At 33.1% G+C, this 22,290-nt stretch overlaps 1 protein-coding gene across 2 annotated transcripts in view; it reads left to right on the plus strand.

The window, feature by feature from the left end:
• The window catches only part of STXBP5L (syntaxin binding protein 5 like), a 383,427-nt gene that overhangs the window by 90,123 nt on the left and 271,014 nt on the right, over nt 1-22,290 (plus strand). For both annotated transcript variants that reach the window (XM_029214585.1, XM_029214586.1), the window contains exon 4: nt 2,188-2,288. In XM_029214585.1, the coding sequence (XP_029070418.1) occupies nt 2,188-2,288 (101 nt within the window). The remainder of the gene's footprint in view (nt 1-2,187; nt 2,289-22,290) is intronic.

The raw sequence follows: 22,290 nt of genomic DNA on the forward strand, positions 1-22,290 counted from the left end.
GTGTCTTTTCCTCTGAGAATTGTCTTCAGGGCTGTAAGTTTGCCTCTGTGCTGTTACATAACTAAGAAGAAATAAAGGCAAGACTTCAACATCTTTCCAGTGTTTACATTGTCTGTCCTGAACTGCTCACCTCGACCTGCCTTATACTCAACTTCTGTACCTTTTTCCAAACTTCCCAGCTTCTGACCTCTTGACCTGTTTTTATTCAGTTTTTAATCTTTTCACAGATCTTCATTAGTAGTACTTTTTATGGATTTGCTTTTGTAAATGAGCCCTAGACACCCTGCCAATGTGCTTACTTTCATGTGTCTTATGTTTCTGTTGGTGTTGTTCAGTGGTTCTGTTCACCTCCCTCAAATGCTAAGTTATCTCCTAGTTTTATCATAGAATTATTAATACTGACTTCCTTCCTAGATTTATTCAGCTATTACACTAAGATATTATTGAATATCTGCTGATTTATTTTACTTTCATTGCCGTTGGCATATTATATCTTTTGTATAACACATAACTATTTACTGTAGAGAATGTTTTATTAATTTCATATATCATAGTCTATCTTCACCCTATCCCAAATGAGTTTCCGCTTTCCTGAGAAATGAGATCACTATTCTATATCTCAAAAAAAAAATTGTAGTTCATCAAGTACTTCCAAGCAGTCCTAATAATTTTCTAATTTGAATATGTAGAACACTTGAGAACAGTTTACAAAAAAAAGCAAACACAAAAATCCTCAAGGCATGTGTAGGATACATTTTATTGCATGAATGTAATTATCTATGAGTTCATTTTAAAATGTATATATCAATGTATACCTCTTTGAATATGTGTATTTACATATTTATATACAAATATGCAATTTGTACACATTTTAAAACATTTTAATGGTTATACTCTCTGATTATGATTATTGTTTTAAACGTTATTTTTCTTTGAGACTAAAATCATAGGTATATAATATCGAGAACCATCATAGGCTACATGAGCATATTTTGTTGTAGGAATTGTTATGGAAGAGCATTTAGATTCCTATATTCTTCTCTCCTCTAATTCCTAAAGAAGAAGTAAATTCTAGGAATTTCAGTATAGTTCTTCCTAACATCTACATGGTTTATCATTTTTATATCTGTGATTGATTTAATAAACTATGAAAGGTTACTTGTAACCGAGTACTTTGTAAAGTATGAAAAGAATTTTAGGTATCTCTGGACTACCATAATTGTGCAAGATCACTTTTACAGAACACATTCAATAATCTAGAGTAGCTTCAGGCTCTGACAGGGCAAGCATTGATGTTTTTTTTGCTGGGAAACTCAATGGCAAAAGTTCTGACATAGTTTAAGATGATCTTACTTAACTCAGTAAAATAAATAGTTTAAAATATGTATATGAAGTCATACATGGCAGCTAATTTTCTGCCCATATGGTGTCTGCCATACTAATAGGTAGAACCCATCCTATTGTATTTGAAGTAGGATCCATTTTTATTTGGAGGCTTTGTATAAAAAGGATCTTAGTATTATTTTTGTAGTTATACTGAATTCTAGTTGGAGAAATGTTTTCTTTTATCACAGATGTTTTCTTTTGTCATAGATGAAGCTTTTTGAAGTAAGAAAACAAATTAAATTATATCAAATATACTATATAGGAAGACTATATACTTCTTAACTATACAGAAAATTTTAAGGAAGACTATATACTTCTTTTAGGAAGACTATATACTTCTTAACTATACAGAAAATGTTTACAAACAGTGTATTTTTGTATGACCAGATTGCAATTTAAAACTGGGTTGGGTATTTGCTTCTCTGTAGAGCTACATGGTATATGTATAAATAGTAAAAACAACAAAAAAATTAAACTTAGTTTTTCCCAAAGAAAATATAAGAAATCTTTAATAGTCACAATGATTCTTATAATAATAATCCCTCTATTGATAAATGCGTATTCTTTGAACTAATCATTCTCACCAATCCATATACAGTAGTTTACCTGCTTCTTCTACTGTTAGCATTCTTAGGCTTCCTGACTGAAGTATGTGCATTGTCCTTCCTTGTATTTCTACATTATATAAATACAAGTAACATTAAAAGCAGTGAAAAATTCAGTAAATTAGCTTGTTTTTGCTTCGTAAAAAAAACCCCATAAATTAAGTAAATCGCTCACTTTGTCTTCATTTTGTTCCAGGGTGCTTTGGTCAGTGCAGGTTCAGATGATACACTTCATTTGTGGAACCTTAGACAAAAAAGGCCAGCTGTTCTTCATTCTCTTAAATTTAACAGAGAACGGTAAGAATGTAAGAGTTAAACAATTTCTTAATGTGTAAGAAAATTATTTCCTGATCAAGTTTCAGGTTAATTTTTGAAAGAATTTAAAAAATAATATTAATAGCTAGAAATAATATTTATGCTTACTTTTATAATAGTTTATTTTCATAGAAAATTCATAATTGATATAGATTCAGTCCTTTTCTAATGGGAACTCCTAGCATTCTTGTTCTCCTTGCTATAAACTAGGACTTCACCAATGATGTGTTCTTTTCCTTAGGTCAAGGTGCTGAAAAGCCAGACCTAAAATTTAAAAGTCAAGTAAATACTAAATGTATTTCTACACCTTTTGATCCTACACTTTCACCCTTTTGCTTAAATATTTTTTACCTTAATAAAATATGAGACAGAGGTTTTAGACATCCAAAAATGTTGGTACTAAGTGTTGCGCAACATTGCACATCCAAGATTGATATTTTCAAAGATGGTGAATTGATCAGAATTCAAATTCTCCCATTTTAGAATGAAATAATAATTAGAAAAAGAAAATTTTATGAATGGATATGGAAAATGTTATTAGATTTTATTTGTAACAAATTGTCCCAAATTTTAATGTTTCTAGTGTTGGTTTCAACCAGAGCTAGAATATAACAGACATCTACTTAGCTGATAATCCACCTTGAGATGAAGTAAAATTTGTATTTTATTATCTGTATCTGTTATTTAACTATTAAATGATCTGATATTTGTTTATTATTTGGGAAACAGTCAAACTTTTTGGTGTGATTGAGAAGGGCTATCACAGGAAAAATTGATATTAATGAAAGAAAAACCTCTGAGAAGTAAATTTACACAGAGTAGCAAGTACTAGTCAAAACTGAGTTAGGTAGATGATAGAGACAGGCAGCCACTGCTGAGAGCTCAAGAAAGTGCTTATTTTATTTTGTTGAACGGTAATAGTTCATAAGGAATCATCACTGTATGGGCAGAGCTTAATGAAGTAAACCTGTTTTTATAGGTTTGTTGAGAAAAAAGGATGGCAGCTATACAGACATTCTTCCTTTTTCTATTTGGAGCTTTTTCTTTTTCTTCTTATATGCGTACTGTAATATTTGAATCATTAACCTTCAGTATTCTGAGTAGTATTCATGAGTATTATGTCCACAGTATTTTGGGATTCAGCATCAATGGAAGTTTTTGTTAATCCAGTATTTTTTTGAGAGGAGGAAATTTATATTTTAGCTATTTGCTAAAACTAGATAGGACTTCTTTCTTTATATTAGATCTAATTTTGGTTATTTTATCTTAAATTTTAAAATAAGTAATGTAGCAAATATTTCAGGATATGAAAAATTGAAAGATCAGTCAAGAGTTGTTATACTGTTCCTTGTACCTTTACCACTAAAAATATTACCTACCTCAGATATTGCCATATTGATTTTATCTCTTTCTCTACTTGTAAGATTTTTTGTTTGTCAATGTTTTGAGTAGATCTGGCCCTACCCTTTTGTGTAGATAGGCAGAATGAGTTTTTTTCCCCTCACAATTGGAATGTTGAAGGAAATGTTCTGGCCTCTTTTATAGCCATTTTGGGGAGAAGAAATGATTGATGGTGATGATTTCCAGTTATAATTTTATTAACTCACTTGAGGTATATTTAACTGGTAGGAACGTAAAAGACCAAGCTGACAGATTTTGGACAAGTTTAAATCTTAGGAACTTTGCAGGCACTGCCTATTTTTTAAAATTAATTTTTACTGGAGTATAGTTGCTTTACAATGTTTTGTTAGTTTCTGCTGTACAGGAAAGTGAATCAGTCTTACGTATACATATATCCCCTCTTTTTTAGATTTCTTTCCCATTTAGGTCACCACAGAGCATTGAGTAGAGTTCCCTGTGCTATACAGTAGGTTCTCATTAGTTACCTATTTTATACATAGTAGTGTATATATGTCAATCCCAGTCTCCTACTTCATCCCACCCACCCACCTTGGTATCCATAAGTTTGTTCTCTACATCTGTGTCTCTATTTCTGCTTTGCAAATAAGTTCATCTGTACCATTTTTCTAGATTCCACATGTAAGTGATATTATACGGTGTTTGTTTTTCTCCTTCTGACTTATTTCACTCTGTATGACAGTCTCTGGGTCTGTCCACATCTCTGCAAATGGCACTATTTCATTCCTTTTATGGCTAAGTAATATTCCACTGTATATATGTAGCACATCTTCTTTATTCATTCTTCTGTTGATGGACATTTAGGTTGCTTTCATGTCCTGGCTATTGTAAATAGTGCTGTAATTAACATTGGGGTGCATGTATCTTTTTGAATTATGGTTTTCTCTGGGTATATGCCCAGGAGTGGGATTACTGAGTCAAATGTAGTTCTGTTTTTAGTTTTTTGAGGAATCTCTGTACTGTTCTCCATAGTGGTTGTGCCAATTTGCATTCCCACCAACAGTATAGGAGAGTTCCCTTTTCTCTACACACTCTCCAGCGTTTATTGTTTGTAGGTTTTTTTGATAATGGCCATTCTGACCAGTGTGAGGTGATACCTCATTGTAGTTTTGATTTGCATTTTTCTAACAATTAGTGATATTGAGCATCTTTTCATGTGCCTCTTGGCCATCTGTATGTCTTCTCTGGAGAAATGTCTATCTAGGTCTTCCGCCCATTTTTTCTTTGGGCTGTTTGTTTTTTTGATATTGAGCTGCATGGGCTGTTTGTAGACTTTGGAGATTAACCCCTTGTCAGTTGCTTCGTTTGCAAATATTTTCTCCAATTTTGAGGGTTGTCTTTTCATTTTTTTAATGGTTTCCTTTGCTGTGCAAAAGCTTTTAAGTTTAATTAGGTCCCATTTGTTTATTTTTGTTTTTATTTTCATTACTCTAGGAGGTGGTTCAAAAAAGATCTTGCTGTGATTTATATCAAAGAGTGTTCTGCCTATGTTTTCCTCTAAGAGCTTTATAGTGTCCGGTCTTACATTTAGGTCTTTAATCCATTTGGAGTTTATTTTTGTGTATGGTGTTAGGGAGTGTTCTAATTTTATTCTTTTACATGAAATTAAAAGACAATGCTGTCCGACATTGCCTATTTTAATGCTTACAAAAATGTGATATTTATCTTTTTGTGAAAGATAAATTAATTATCTTGAACTTGAGAATAATAATTAATATCACAATTTATTGTGGAGGGGAAAATATCTTTAAATGTATCATGAATGCAAGGCTTAAGTCAATGAAGGAGAATTTAACCAAGTGTCTTTGGGAACTCTAAGCCCTCTTAAATCGGCCATTTAACTGTATACATTTCTATATACTTGTCAACTGAAAGAAAGACACACAATATGAGAGTTGTGAGTGAAGTTTTATTGAGGGTCTTACTGAGGACTAAAGCTGGGAGATAGCCTCTCAGATAGCTCTGAGGAACTGCTCCAAAACCACAGGGGAGGAGCCAGTATATATATTAATTTTTTGGCTGGGAAATACACATAGCAAGCATAAAAGATTACTGCTAATCACAAGGAACAGACATCTCAAGTTAATGATTTAAGTGCTTTTCTATGTATGGGAAGATGCAAGAATCTGGGGTCATTCAAATTCTTCCTTAGATATGAATCTTAACTGTCTAGGGACCATATATCTAAAACACAGAATGCTCCATCCTGTTTTTCTCTGTCCTGAATTCCCCTCTGGGGGCACTGTCAGTGGGTGACTGCAGTGGGTTGCAACTTAATCCTTGTAGAACTGGAATGTTGGGCAATATTCTTTGTTTATGTATCCTTGTGCTTATGCCATATACATATTTAGTTTATATAGTTTGTAAATTTTAGTTTTTTAAAATTAGGGCAACTTCAGTCTTTGGTTTTATAGTCTTTGAAGGTAGCAACCAGGCTTAGATTGTTGAGAAGTAGGTTTAGATATTCCAGCTGCTTCTGGTGGATGATCTTTGGGTTCCTCTCATATCAGAGTTTATAAACCTAAATATGGAAGAAAAACTTTTGATTTCTGTGGTGCATGATCTGAAAAATGAATAAAATCAAGCATTTACATTTCAGGCATATTAACAGTCCTTGCTATCACTGATCATAAATCATGTAATGTTGGGGAAAGCCTAGAATTGTTTTATATGGTTTTCAAGTAAAATTCAACAGATAGGCTATAATATACAGATCATAAAGTATTTGTACTAACTATATCAGAGTTTATTTTTTCTGTCAGTGGTGTTCTGCTAATTAATATTGTCAGAATACTTTTAAGGAATATTAGCTAAACCGCCAGGAAGGAATATGTTATTAAGAACCTTATTTCTGAAATCTCTAGCAAACTTGACCCATCAGAGTTGACTTTGGGGGACACTATTTATAACCCAAATTTAAAATATTTTATTGCTTTATAAAGATAATCTGAATTACTTTTCTTTTAAAATTTTCTTAAGTAATTAACATATTTGCCTGGTTTGACAGTCAAAAGATAAAAGTTGTATGTACAGTGAAGGATCTTTCTTCCCCTCCTGTCCCCTGGACACTCAGTGTCTATCCGCAGAGCCAAGCAGTGTTATTAATTTCTTGTGTCTTTCTAGAGATTCATTCTGTACACATATAAGCAAATATTATATGTAACATAATTTTCTTCTTTATGTATTTATAGACAAATATGAAAGTATCATATATTTCTGTTTCATAAGTTGTAGCACATTATACAAACAGTTTTGTACCTTGTTTTTTTCCCTTTACATGTTCTCAAGATCATTCCTTATTAGTACATAAAAAGTTTCCTTATTCTTTTTTTGGTGTGTGTGCAAATGTTACCAAACTGCCAAGAAACTGTGTAAATATTAAAGTGTATGCCTTGAAATAATTTTACATCCATGTAACAAATGCACAATTCAAGAAACAGAAAATTGCTAAAGCCACAGAAATCCCTCTGTGTTACCTTCTAATCACTACCTAACCCCCAAGTGTAACACTATTCTGATTTCAAACATTATAGATTAGTTTTGCCTGTTGTTTTTTGACAGTTATAGGAATGGAATTGTACATATCTACTTACTTGTATTTGGCTTCTTTTTTTAAAAATAAATTTAATTAATTAATTAATTTGGCTGCATTGTGTCTTTGTTGCTCTGCGTGGGCTTTCTCTAGTTGTGGCGAGTGGGGGCTACTCTTCATTGCTGTGCGTGGGCTTCTCACTGAAGTGGCTTCTCTTGTTGCGGAGCATGGGCTCTAGGCACGTGGGCTTCAGTAGTTGTGGCTCGTGGGCTCTAGTGCACAGGCTCAGTAGTTGTGGCACACGGGCTTAGTTGCTCCCTGGCATGTGGGATCTTCCCAGACCAGGGCTCGAACCTGTGTCCCCTGCATTGGCAGGTGGATTCTTAACCACTGTGCCATCAGGGAAGTCCCTATTTGGCTTCTTTTGCTCAACATTATATTTGTAAGTTTCATTCATGTTGCATGTAGCCATAGTTTATTATTTTAATTGTTATGTAGTATTCAATTTAATGGATATTCTTTAATTTGATTCTTTAATTTTAATTTTTAAAATTTAATTCTTTAATTTTAAAACTTTTAAAATTTTGTAAATTTTAGAAATAACTTGTCAAGTTCCACAAGCACATCTGAGATTTTGATTGGAAATATCTTGAATCTGTAGATCAATTTGGGGAGAACTGACATTCCCCATGATGATGGGGAATGGCAATATCGATTGATTGTCATTAACAATGATGACATATTGATTCATTGCCTGAATCACACACAGTCAGGGAATCAAACATGGTATATATCCCACCACTTACTTAGGTATTCTTTGATTTCTCTAAATGACATTTATAGATTTCTCTGTAGAGGTCTTCTATATTTTTATGTTTAGTCATAAATATTTGATAATTTTAAATGCTATTGAAAATTGTACATAATGATAAAAGGATAATATATTGTAAATTGTACGTAATGATAATTATATTACAATATATTATTTTTAATATTTTTGTTGGAATATGAAAATATAATTTATTTTTATATGTTGACTTTGTGTCCAATGACTTTACTTAAATTCATTTAATAATTCAAATTGTTTATTGTAGATTTTCCTATGTACACAGTCATGCCGTCTTCAAATAATGACAGTTTTATTTCCTTCTTTAGTTTTATATGTATTTATATTTATTTCTTTTTATTATTGCACTGGGGTTAGGACCTTCTATTAGTTTTTTTTTTTTTTCACCACACTGTTGGAGTACTGAAGCATTTATTTATTTATTATTAATTTTTTTACATCTTTATTGGAGTATAATTGCTTACAGTGTTGTTAGTTGCTGTTGTACAACAAAGTGAGTCAGCTATATGTATACATATATCCCCATATCTCTTCCCTCTTGAGCCTCCCTCACACCCTCCCTATCCCACCCCTCTAGGTCGTCACAAAGCATCGAGCTGATCTCCCTGTGCTATGCAGTGGCTTCCCACTAGCCTTCCATTTTACATTTGGTAGTGTATATATGTCAATGCTACTCTCTCACTTAGTCCCAGCTTCCCCTTCCCCCACCTGTTGTATTAGTTATTTATTGCTGTGTGACAAAATTACACAAACTTAGTGGCTTAAAACAACATGCATTTCTTATCTCAGAGTTTGTAGGTCAGGAAACCAGGTGTGGCTTAGATGAGTTTCTGTTTCAGGATCTCACAAACTACAGTTAAGGTGACTGCCAGGGCTGTGACCTCATCTGAGGCTTGATTGGGAAAGGATCCATTTTCAAAACTTATTTGGTTGTTGGCAGCATTCTGTTCCCTAGCAAGTTGATGCATCGAGAGCCTTAGTTTTTACTGGCTGTTGACCAGAGACCACTGTCAGTTGCTTCCAATATGCCTTTCTCCATAGGACATCTGACAACCTAGCAGCTTCCTTCTTCAGAGCCAATAAGGGAGAGAGTCTTCTCACAGGATGAATGTTACAATCACATGTAATTTAGTAATGAAAGTGGCATCTCATGACCCTTGCCATATTCCGTTGGTTATAAGCAAATCACAGGTCCTGTGCACACTGAAGGGGAAGAGGATTATGCAAGGGCAAGGATATCAGGAGGTGGTGATTGTGGGGACTACCTTGGAATCTGTCCATCATAGACTTCCAGTACAATATTGAAAATGTCCAAGGACAGTGCTTTTCTTGTCTACTTACTGATCTTAGGGAAAATATTTTTATTATTTCATCTTTAAGTGTATGTTTGCTGCACGTTTTTAAATAGATATTCTTTATTAGTTTAAGGAAGTTTCTTGTGCTCCTAATTTGTTATAAGCATATATATTTTAAAATCATGAATGGTGTTAAATTTTATCACATAGTTCTTATGCCTCTTTTGTGATGATCATATTATTTTTTTCTTTTTTATCTATTAATGTGGTAAATAACATCACTTGATTTTTGCGTGTTAAATGACCCTTGTATTCCCAGAATAAATACAACTTTTGTGATGTATTAGCATTAATATATGTGCTGGATTTGCTAATATTTTGCTAATAAGTTGGTTAAGAGTTTTATATCTATGTTAAAAAGAGCTTTGCATGTAAGTTGCCTTTCTTTTGAATTCCCTGCTAGGTTCTTATGTCATAGTTATTTTGACCTTATAAGATGGGGGGGAATGGGGGAATGTTTCCTCTTTTCTATACTCTACAAATACTTGTGAAAGATTGGTATTATTTCTTTCTTAAAATTTGAAAAAAACTTCATCAGTAAAGCAATCTGGGCCTGGGTTTTTCTCTGTGGGAAGATTTTAAATGGCATATTCATTTCTTTAATATGTTTAGGAATATTCAGATATTCTTTTTTTCCTTGAGTCAGTTTTGGTAAGTTATGTTTTGGTAGAAATTTATCCTGTTCATCAAAATTTTTAAATTTATTGGCCTTAACAGTAGTGTCTATAGTAATTTCCTGTTTTTCATTCATTTTTTTCTCTCTTTTAAATTGAGGTATAGCTGATTTAGAATATTGTGTTAGTTTCAGGTGTAAAGCAAAGTGATTCAGTTATATATATATATTTCAGATTATTTTCCATTATAGGTTATTATAAGATATTGAATATTGTTCCCTGAGTTATACAGTAAATCCTTATTGCTTATCTGTTTTATATATAGTAATGTATATTCATTAATCCCATACTCCTAATTTATCCCTCCCCTCTTCCCTTTCCCCTTTGGTAACCCATAAATTTGTTTTTTAAGTCTGTGAGTCTGTTTCTGTTTTGTAAATAAGTTCATTTATATCATTTTTTTTAGATTCCACATATAAGTGATATCATATGATATTTTTCTTTCTCTGTCTGACTTACTTCACGTAGTATGATAATCTCCAGTCCATCCATGTTGCTGCAAATGGCATTATTTCATTCTTTTTAATTCCATTGTATATATGTACCACATCTTCTTTATCCATTCATCTGTCAGTGGACATTTAGGTTGCTTCCATGTCTTGGCTATTGTAAACAGTGCTGCAGTGAACATTGGGGGTGCATGTATCCTTTCGAACCATGGTTTTCACTTTTCTCCACACCGTTTCCAGCATTTGTTGTTTGTAGACTTTTTGATGATGGCCATTCTGACCAGTGTGAGGTGATATCTCGTGGTTTTGATTTGCATTTTTCCGATAATTAGTGATGTTGAGCATCTTATCATGTGCCTCTTGGTCATCTGTATGTCTTCTTTGGAGAAATGTCTGTTTAGGTCTTCTGCCCATTTTTGCATTGGGTTGTTTGTGTTTTTTTTGGTATTGAACTGCATGAGCTGTTTGTAGATTTTGAAGAGTAATCCCTTGTCAGTTGCTTCATTTGCAAATATTTTCTCCCATTCTGTGGGTTGTCTTTTCATTTTGTTTATGATTTCCTTTGCTGTGCCAAAGTTTTTGAGTTTAATTACGTCCCATTTGTTTACTTTTGTTTTATTTCCATTACTCTAGGAGATGGATCGAAAAAGATATTGCTACAATTTATGTCAAAGGCTGTTCTTCTGTTTTCCTTTGAGAGTTTTATAGTATCAGTCTTACATTAGGTCTTTAATCCATTTTTAGTTTATTTTTGTGTATGGTGTTAAAGAATGTTCTAATTTCATTCTCTTTTATAGCTGAATAATATCCCATTGTATATTTATATATATATATATATATATATATACACCACATGTTCTTTATAGATGGCCAACAGGCACATGAAAAGATGCTCAGCATCGCTAATTATTAGAGAAAAGCAAGTCAAAACCACAATGAGGTATCACCTCACACTGGTCAGAATGCCATCATCAAAAAGTCTACAAATAATAAATGCTGCAGAGGGTATGGAGAAAAGCGAACCTTCCTACACTGTTGGTGGGACTGTAAATTGGTGCAGCCACTATGAAAAATCAGTATGGAGGTTCCTTAAAAAAGTAAAAACAGAGCTACTATATGATCTAGCAATTCCACTTCTGGGCATATACCCAGAAAAGCTGAAAACTCGATTCAAAAAGATACACGCACCCCAATGTTCATAGCAGCGCTATTTACAATAGCCAAGACATGAAAGCAACCTAAGTGTCCATCAACTGATGAATGGATACAGAAGATCAGTTCTTCATTCTTGATATTGGTGATTTTTGAGTTATCATTTTTCATGATCAATCTGCATATTTATCATTTTTGTGATTTTGATAGATTTATCATTTTGATGGATTTGTTGACTTCCTCAGTTGTACAACATATGTCGCTCTAGTTCATTGATGACTACTCTTTGCAACTTTTGTTGTGTCTGATTAACTATCTTTTAACTAGATTCTTGAGATGGAATCTCATGTAATTAATTTAATATTTCTTCATTATAACAAATGAATTTAAGGCTAAAATTTTTCCTGTAAATTATACTGTTTTAGCTGTATTTGGAGATTGTAGGTATGTCTTATCCTTATTAATGTGAAACTAAAATCTGTTATAATTTCTCCATGATTTCTTGTGTTATTTATAAATGACTTAATTTCCAAGCAGTTGGAGGTTTTCTATTTATCTTTTTATTGTTAGTAAACAATGAAATACTACTGTGGAGAGATTATAGTCTATATGATTTTAGTTCTTTTTTCATTTGTTAAGACTTGTTTTATGATTCTGAATATGGACAATTTTGGTAAATGTGCACAAAAACTGAATTTTTACTCATCTGTTATTGGGTGCATGTTATATATGTAAATTAGACCAGGTTTGTTAACTGTGTTGTTTGGATTTTTAAATTATTACTGACTTCTATTTGTATTTGTTCCATGTAGTATTGAGGAGTGTTAAAATATCCCACTATGATTATAGATCTGACTACCTCTCTTTCTCTCTCTTTTTTTTTATTGGGGTATAGTTGTTTACAATGTTGTTAGTTTCTGCTGCACAGTGAAGTGAAGTAGAGGGATACTTCTCTTTTTAATGCTAACAATTTATATGTTTTGAAGCTAAATTGTTGGATGCATACAGATTTGGAATTGTTATATATATTTATTTATTCCTTTATCAGTATGAAATATCCCCTTTCTCTTTAGTAATGTATCTTGTTTTAAAATATACATTGTTGATATTTATATAGCTATACCAACTTTCTTTGGTTAGTGTTTGCATGGTGTGTATTTTTCTATTGTTTTACTGTCAATTTCTCTATGTTCTTTTTTGTAAACATATACTTTAAAAAATTAGTCTGACAATCTTGGGCTTGTACTTGGTATATTTACATTTAATATAGTTTACTGATATATCTGGGTTTATATCTACTATCTTAATGTTTTTTATTTCACTCTAATTTTTATATTTCTTTTTAATTTCCCTTTCTTTCGATTTAAACTTTTGATTATCCTATTTTCTCTATGTGAAGTTAATATGTATTTTTTCCCTTTGAGGGTTTAACTTAGAGGTTTCAACATAGAAGCTTCACTTATGTCAGTCTAAAACAGTATTTCTTTTGTCACTTCTTTGATAATGACAGTAACTTAACGTTTATCTCCATTTACCATCCCTCTTGCCTTTTGTATAATTGATACCATGTGTTTTATTTCTAGATTCACTTTAAACTCCATAATGTATTGCTAATATAGTTTATAATCTCAATATTCAGTTTATATTAATATATTTTTACCATTATATATTTATTCTTTCTTCTGATCCTTATCTCTTTCTGTAATTCTGTTTGGATTCATTTTCTTCTTCCTAAGAATATTCTTTATTCTTTATTTTACTGTAGGTTTATTGGGATGAATTCTCTCAGGCTTTGTTTGTTGTTATTTCACTTTTTAGAAAACTTCTTAGTTTGAAATAATTGTATATTTGCAGGAAGTTGCAAAAATAGTACAGAGAGGTTCTGTGTTCCCTTCACCCAGTTTTCTCCAATTATAATATCTTATATAGCTATAGTACAATATTAACCAAGAGATCAACATTGTACTACTCACAGTTTCAGATTTCACTCACTTTACATGTACTCATTTGTGTGTGTGTTTGTGTTTGTAGTTGAGTCTGCCATAAATAATGCAATTTTATCATATGTGGACACTCATGTAAACACCACTACAATCAAAATAAGAAACTGTTCTATTATTACAGAGATCTTTTTTGTGCTATACCTTTGTAGTTACACTCACTCTCCTCCCTCCCTGTCCCATTACTAACCCATGGAAATTTTCTGCATATAGATCTTGTACATATGTTGTTAGAATTATATCCATGCATCTCATTTTTTGGTGCTATTATAGATGATATTGTGTTTTTAAATTTAAATTTCATTTGTTTATTTCTGGTACATAGTAAAGCAATTGACAGCAATTGTCCTGTATCCTGAAACCTTACTAAAATTGCTTATTAGTTTTAGGAGGTTGTTTTTGTCAGTTCTTTCGAATTTTCTACATAGACAATCATGTCTTCTATGAACATAGACATTTTTATTTCTTTTTTCCCAATCAATGTATCATTTATTTCTTTTTAATTTTCATATTACATTAGCTACGTCATCTAATACAATGTTGAATAAGAGTGATGAGAGGGGACATCATTCCCTTGTTTCTGATCTTAGGGGACAAGCATGTATTCTCACCATTAAGTGTGATGTTGAAGCATTTTTGTAGCACAGGCTCCGGAAGCACAGGCTCAGCAGCCATGGCTCACGAGTCTAGCCGCTCCGTGGCATGTGGGATCTTCCTGGACCGGGGCACGAACCCGTGCCCCCTGCATCGGCAGGCGGACTCTCAACCACTGCACCACCAGGGAAGCCCCTGTAGCTATTCTTTATCAAGTTGAAGAAGTTCCTCTTTATTCCTAGTTTACTGAGAGTTTTTGTTATTGAGCAAGGGCTCGTGTGCCCACGGCGCAGAAAGCCAAACTCTGACAGTGGTTGTTTGAAGCCAAGTTAGGGCTTATTTGTAGGGCGGCAAGGAAGTGGGAGACGTGTCTCAGATTTACTCCAACTTGGTCTTTGAATTAGAGTTTTTTTATAAGGGGGAAGAACATAGAGGCTGGATTAATCATCATCTCGTGACATTTCTTAATCTTTGTTTCAGGAGAAAGGATGTCTCTAGTTTATGATTCTCAGGCCAGGTGGTCCATGGCTCAGGGGTCTGTTAGCTCATCTTGCCCTGGAGAAACAACCTGAGTTTGTACGTTAATGGTGATATCTATAGTAGCAATTTTAGTACATTAATGATGTCATCAACAATAGCAATTTTAGTCATTTGACTCTGGTTGATTAGTTTTCAGTTAGCACCAAATTGATGTCAGAGGGGACAAGAAAGGGAATAAAGTTTTTGATGGAGAGGTTAATCATAAACTCAGTAAGGGAACTCGGATTTAGCAAGAGTTGGTTTCATTTTTGTTATGAATGAGCGCTGGATTTTTTTCAAATGTTTTTCCTGCATCTATTGACAATATCCTTCTTCTTTCGACTCGTGGTATAATTCATTACATTAATTGATTTTCAAATACTGAACTTGCATACCTAGAATAAATCACATTGAGTTGTAGTATAGAATTATTTTTATACATTTTAAAAATTTGATTTGTTAATATTTTGTTGAAGATTTTTGTAGGTATGCTCATGAGAATCATTGGTCTATTGATTTCCTTTCTTGTGATGTCTTTGTCTGGTTTTGGTATTAGGCTAATGTTAGCCTCATAGCATGAGTTAGAAAGTGTTGCCTCTGCTTCTATTTTCTGGAAGAGATTATAGATAATTGGTATTTTCTTTTCCTTAAATGTTTAGTGGAGTTCACTAATGAACCCATCTGGGCCTGTTGCTTTCTTTGTTTTATTTTTTTAAAGGTTATTAATTCATTCAGTTTCTTTAATAGGTATAGTCCTACCGTGTGACTGAACCACATTGATTCCATTTTGTTAGCTCCATCTTAGGCCTGAAGTCCTAATTCTTCCTCTTTCTGTGGGACTGAGCTTTAGCCTACTCACAAGGAATATGCCCAAACCAGATAAGTCCCCAATCAACTTCTACCCTTATGCCCTTATGAAAACTAGAAGAATGCCTTTTGCTGATACAGATGCAGATAAGTCCCCAATCAACTTCTACCCTTGCCCTTATGAAAACTAGAATGCCTTTTGCTGATACAGGTGCTTAATGGTCATGAGACCCCCGGGGTGGGGGGAAACCCTTGTTCCTGTTGGTACGGACATGCTTCTCACTTGGTAGGCAGATTCTATTTTTACCTTTGGCCCTTTTATATCTCTAGGCACCCCTTTCATCCTCTTGGAGTGCAGCTGCAAATGCCTCTGAATCATTGTCCACCCAGTCCTGCCTTTGTGTAAGATAACTACAGTAAACTTCATAATTACACTTTCTGGAGATGCCTGCTTCATTTATTGGTCTTAAAGTTCCCTCTCAGTTCAAAGGATATTATTCAATATCTCCACCTCCCAACACCTATTCAGATTATCTACTTTTCTTTGTGTGAGTTTTAGTAGTTTGTCTTTCAAGGACTCAGGCCATTTCTTATAGGTTATCAAACTTGTGGACATAGAATTTTTCATAGTATTCCTTAATGATCCTTTTAATATTCATGGGAGTAGCATGATAATCCTCCTTTGTTTCTGACATTGGTAATTTGTGTTTTCTCTCTTTTGCTCTTGATTAGCCTGGCTAGAGGTTTATCAATTTTATTAATCTTTTTAAAGAACAATATTTTGGTTTTGTTGATTTTCTCTATTTTTTATTTTTTTTTACTTTTGCTCTAATTTTTTACTCTTTCCTTTATTCTTCTTGCTTTAATATTAAATTGCTCTTCTTTCTCTAGTTTCCCAAGGTGTAATATTAGATTATTGGTTTTAAAACTCTTGTTTTTAAAGTTTTATTTTAAATTGAGGTATAGTTGATTTACAGCATATTATGTTGTGTTAGTTTCAGGTGTACAGCAAAGTGGTTCAGTTATATATATATATATATATATATATATACACACACACACACACACACACACACACACATATATTCATCCTTTTTCAGATTCTTTTCCCATATAGGTTATTACACAATATTGAATATAGTTCCTTGTGCTATACAGTAGGTACTTGTTGATTATCTATTTTTTATATACTAGTGTGTGTATGTTAATCCCAAATTCTTAATTTATCCCCGCACCACCACCTTTCCCCTTTGGTAACCATGTGTGTGTTTTATTTTCTCAAATATTCACTTTGGTGCTATAAATTTTCCTCTTAGCCCTGCTTTCACTGTGTCCTGTAAATTTTGAGTAGTTCTGCTTTCATTTAGTTAAAATATATAAAAAATCTTCTTGAGATGTCTTCTTTGAACCATGCTTTATTTAGATATGTATCTCTAAATGTGTGGGAATTTCCCAGCTATCTTTCTGTATTTGATTTCTAGTTCAGTTCCATCATATTTTGAAAACACACTTTATGTAATTCCTACTTTTAGAATTTGTTAAGGTGTGTTTTATTCCAGAATGTGTTTGTCTTAGTGAATATTTCATGTGAGCCTAAACAGAATATAATTTTGCTGTTTTTATTTGGAGTAATCTATAAATGTCAATTACATCAAGTTGATTGATGCTGCTATTCTCGTCACCTGTATTCTGACTTTCTGCCTGGGTGTTAGAGTCTCCAGCTATATTAATAAATTCTTCTCTTCATACTTGCATTTCTATCAGTTTTTTTCATGTATTTTAATGTCTTGTTAATTAATTAATTTATTTTTGCTGTGTTGGGTCTTTGTTTCTGTGCGAGGGCTTTCTCCAGTTATGGCAAGCGGGGGCCACTCTTCATCGTGGTGTGCGGGCCTCTCACTATCGCAGCCTCTCTTGTTGCGGAGCACAGGCTCCAGACGTGCAGGCTCAGTAGTTGTGGCTCACGGGCCTAGTTGCTCCGCAGCATGTGGGACCCTCCCAGACCAGGGCTCCAACCCGTGTCCCTGCATTAGCAGCAGATTCTCAACCACTGTGCCACCAGGGAAGCCCTTAACGTCTGTTGTTACGTGCATATACATTAAGATGTTACATCTTCTTGGAGAAATAACCTTTTTATCATTATTTTATGCCCATCCTTATCCCTGATAATATTTATTGTTCTGATGTCTGCTTTGTCTTAAGTTAATATAGCTACTTTAGCTTTCTTTTGATTAGTGTTAGCATCATATGTATATCTTTCTCCTTTCACATATAAGTGAAAACATGCAGTATTTGTCTTTCTCTGTCTGACTTCACTAAATATAGTACCCTCCAGGTCCATCCATGTTGTCACAAATGACAAAATTTCATTCTTTCTATGGCTGAGTAATATTCCATTGTATATATCTCCCACATCTTCTTTATTTACTCATCTGTTGTTGGACACTTAGGTTGCTTCCGTATCTTGGCTGTTGTAAGTAATGTTATGAACCTTGAGGTGCGTATATTTTTTGAATTAGTGTTTTCATTTTCTTTGGATAAATATCACAGAGTGGAACACTGTCAGTATTTTTAAGAGTTTTTGTTTCAATAACACATAGTTATTTTTCTTATCTACTTTGAAAATCTCTATCTTTTAATTTGTCAACAAAGACATTTACATGTAATTGTTGAATAGTTGAATTAATATCTACCATATTTGTAACTGTTTTCTAAACATTGCACTTATTCTTTAAATCTTTTCTTCCCCCTTTTCTACCTTCTCTGGTTTTAATTGGGCATTTTGTATGATTTTGTTTTCTCTCTTCTCCTAGCATATCAGTTATACTTCTTTAGAAAGTTTGTAGTGGTTTTTCAATATGCATTTACAATGAATGTAAGTCTACTTTCCAATACCATACACTAAGGACACTAACAGGTTGTAAGTGAAGCGATGGAAAAAGATACGTCAAGAAAATGGAAACCAAAAAAGAGCAAGGGTAGCTATACCTGTATCAGCAAAATATACTTTAAGTCCAACACTAACAAAAGACAAATAGTTCATTATATAATGATAAAGGGGTCAATTTATCAAGAGGATATAACAGTTGTAAACATATACATATCAAATATTGGAGCAGTTAAGTATATTAAGCAATTGTTAACAGATATGAAGGGAAAAATAGCAATTCAATAATAGTAGGGGACTTCAGTACCTACTTTTTTAGCAATGAGTAGATCATCCAGACAGAAGATCATTGCAGAAATAATGGACCTGAATGACACTTTAGACTAAATGGATCTAACAGACATACACAGAACATTCCACCCAACAGGAGCAGAATATACATTCTTCTCAAGTGCACATGGAACATACATACTTTAGCAGAGATCACATGATACATCACAAAACATGTCTTAGCATTTAAGAAGATTGAAATCATACCAAATATCTCCTGACCACAACAGTATGAAACTAAAAATCAATAACAAGAGGAAAGCTGGAAAATTCACAAATATGTGGAGATTAAACAACATGATCTTGAACAGCCAATGGGTTGAAGAAGAAATCAATAGAGAAATCAAGAAATATCTTGAAACAAATGAAATTGGAAACATAATATATCAAAACTTATGAAAGTCTGCAAAAGCAGTTCTAAGAGGGAAGTTTGTAGTGATAAATGCCTACATTACAAAATGAGACAGACCTTAATAATTTCACTTTACACTTCAAGGAACTAGAAATAGAAGAACAAACTAAGCCCAAAGTTAGCAGAAGGAAGGAAATAACAAAGAGAAGAGAAGAAATAAATGAAATAGAGACCAGAAAAACAATAGAAAAGATCAGTGAAACTAAGAGCTGGTTATTTGAAAAGATATACAAAATAGATAAATATTTAGCTAGATTAACCAAGATAAGAAGAGAGAGGACTCAAATAAAATCAGTATTGAAAGAGAAAACACTATAACTGATACCACAGAAATAAAAAGGATTATGAGAGACTACTACCAACAAGTATGTGCCAACAAACTGGATAATCTAGAAGAAATGGATATATTTCCTCCAAACATATGATCTACCAAGACCAAAAAATGAAGAAATAGAAAATCTAAACAGATGAGTAAGGATACTGAATCAGTAATTAAAAACCTCCCAACACAGAAAAGACTGGGACCAGATGGTTTAACTAGTGAATTCTACCAAACGTTTAAATAACTAATACCAGTCCTCCTCAAACTCTTCCAGAAAAATTGAAGAGGGGGGAATACTCCTAAACTCATTTTATGAGGCACGCATTACTCTGATACAAAAGCCTATTAAAGACACTACAAGAAAAGAAAATTACAGACCAATATCCTGTTGAATATAGATGGAAAAGTTCTCAACATAATATTAGCAAACTGAATTCAACAGTACATTAAAAGGATCATTCACCATGATCAAGTGGAATTTATCCCCAGAATGCAAGAATGGTTCACCATACACAAATCAATTCTGTGATACACCATAGAATGAAAGATAAAAAATAGCTACAGAAATGCATTCAAGAAAATACAACATCCTTCCGTGAGAAAAACACTTGACAAATTGGGTATAGAAGGAATGTTCCTCAGCATAAAAAAGGTCATATATGACAAGCCAACAGGTAACATCATACTCAATGGTGAAATTTAAAATCCTTTCCTATAAGATCAGGAAGAAGACAGGGCTACTCACTCTTGCCATGTCTGTTCAACATAATTCTGGAAGTCCTAGCCAGAGAAGTTAAACAAGAAAAAGAAATAAAAGGCATACATATTAGAAAGGAAGAAGTAAAATTATCTCTGTTTGCGGATGACATGATCTTATGCACAGAAAACCTGAAGACCCCACTAAAAATTTTTTAGAACTCGTAAATGAATTCAATAAAGTTGCAGAATACAAAATCAGCATACAGAAACCTTTGTATTTCTATACATAAACAGGTATCTGAAAGAGAAATTAAGAAAGCAACCCCATTTATAATAACATCAAAAGCAATATAATACTTAGCAATAAATTTAACCAAGGTGCTGAAAAACCTGTACATCAAAAACAATAAAACATTGATTAAAAAGACTGAAGAAGACACAAATAAATGGAAAGATATCCCATGTTCTTGGATTGGAATAATTAATATTGTTTAAATGGCCATACTACCCAAAGCAATCTACAGAGTCAATGTAGTTCCAATCAAAATTCCAATGACTTTTTCTACCAAAATAGAAAAAACTATCAAATTTGTTTGGAACCACAAAAGACCCTGAATAGATAAAACAATCCTGAGAAAGAAGAACAAAGGTGGAGGCATCACAATACCTGATTTCAAGCATTATTTCAGAGCTATAGAAATGAAAACAGTATGGTACTGGCCTAAAAACAAGCATATAGATGTAACAGAATAAGGAGCTCAGACATAAACCCCAACAACTAATTTTTAACAAGGTCACCAAGAACACCCAATGAGGAAAGGACACTCTCTTCAATAAATGGTGTTGGGAAAACTGGTATCCACATGCAGAAGAATGAAATTGGACCCCTGTCTTATGCCACTCACAATAATTAACTTGAAATGGATCAAAGATTTAAATGCAAGACCCAAAACTGTAAAACTACTAGAAGAAAACATAGGGAGAAAGATCCTTGACAATGTAGAATAAACAAGTGGGGCTATATTAAATTAAAGAGCTTCTGCACAGCAAAGCAAATAGTAAATTGAAAAGGCAACCTAGGGAATGGGAGAAAATATCCACAAACCATATATCCGAAAAGGGACTAATATCCAAAATATATAAAGAATGTATACAACTCAGTAGCAAATAAACCGAATAATCCAGTTTAAAAATGGGGAAAGAACATGAATAGACATTTTTCCAAAGAGGACATGCAAGTGGCCAACAGATACACGAAAAGATGTTCAGCATTACTAATCATCAGGGAAATGCAAATCAAAACCACAATGAGATATTACCTTACACCTGTTTTCATAAAAGGGACTAAGAGATAAAAAATGTTGTTTGGGATATGGATAAAAAGGAACATTTAAATACTGTTGGTGGGGAAGTAAATTGATGTAGCCATTATGGAAAAGAGTATGGAGGCTTCTCAAAAAATTAAAAATTGAACTACCATATGATCCAGCAATCCCACTTTTGAGTATGTATTTAAAGAATTGAAATCACTATCTCAAAGAGATATCTGTACACGCATGTTCATTGCAGCATTATTCACAATACCAAGATATCAAAACAATCTGAGTCCATCAGTGGATAAATAGGATGTAGTTTATATGTGCAAAGAAATATTTCAGCCATAAGAAAGAAGGAAATCCTGCCATTTGCAAAAACATGGATGGACCTTGAGGGCATTATGCTAAGTGAGACAAGTGAGGCAGAGGAACACAAATACTGTATGATATCCCTTATATGTGGAATCTAACCTGAACTTGTAAAAACACAGTAGAAGGTGTTATGAGGAGCTAGGGTATGGAGGAATTGGGGAGACGTTTTTTACGGGTACAAACTTGAAACTAGTAGATAAATAAGTTCTGGAGATCTAATGCACATCATAATGATTATAGTCAACAATACTGTACTATGAACTTCAAAGGTGCTAAGCGACTAGATCTTAACTATTCT

Source organism: Monodon monoceros, unplaced genomic scaffold (assembly GCF_005190385.1).
Source record: "Monodon monoceros isolate NGI ecotype Baffin Bay Population unplaced genomic scaffold, NGI_Narwhal_1 Super_Scaffold_11, whole genome shotgun sequence".
NCBI classification, from domain to species: Eukaryota; Metazoa; Chordata; class Mammalia; order Artiodactyla; family Monodontidae; genus Monodon; species Monodon monoceros.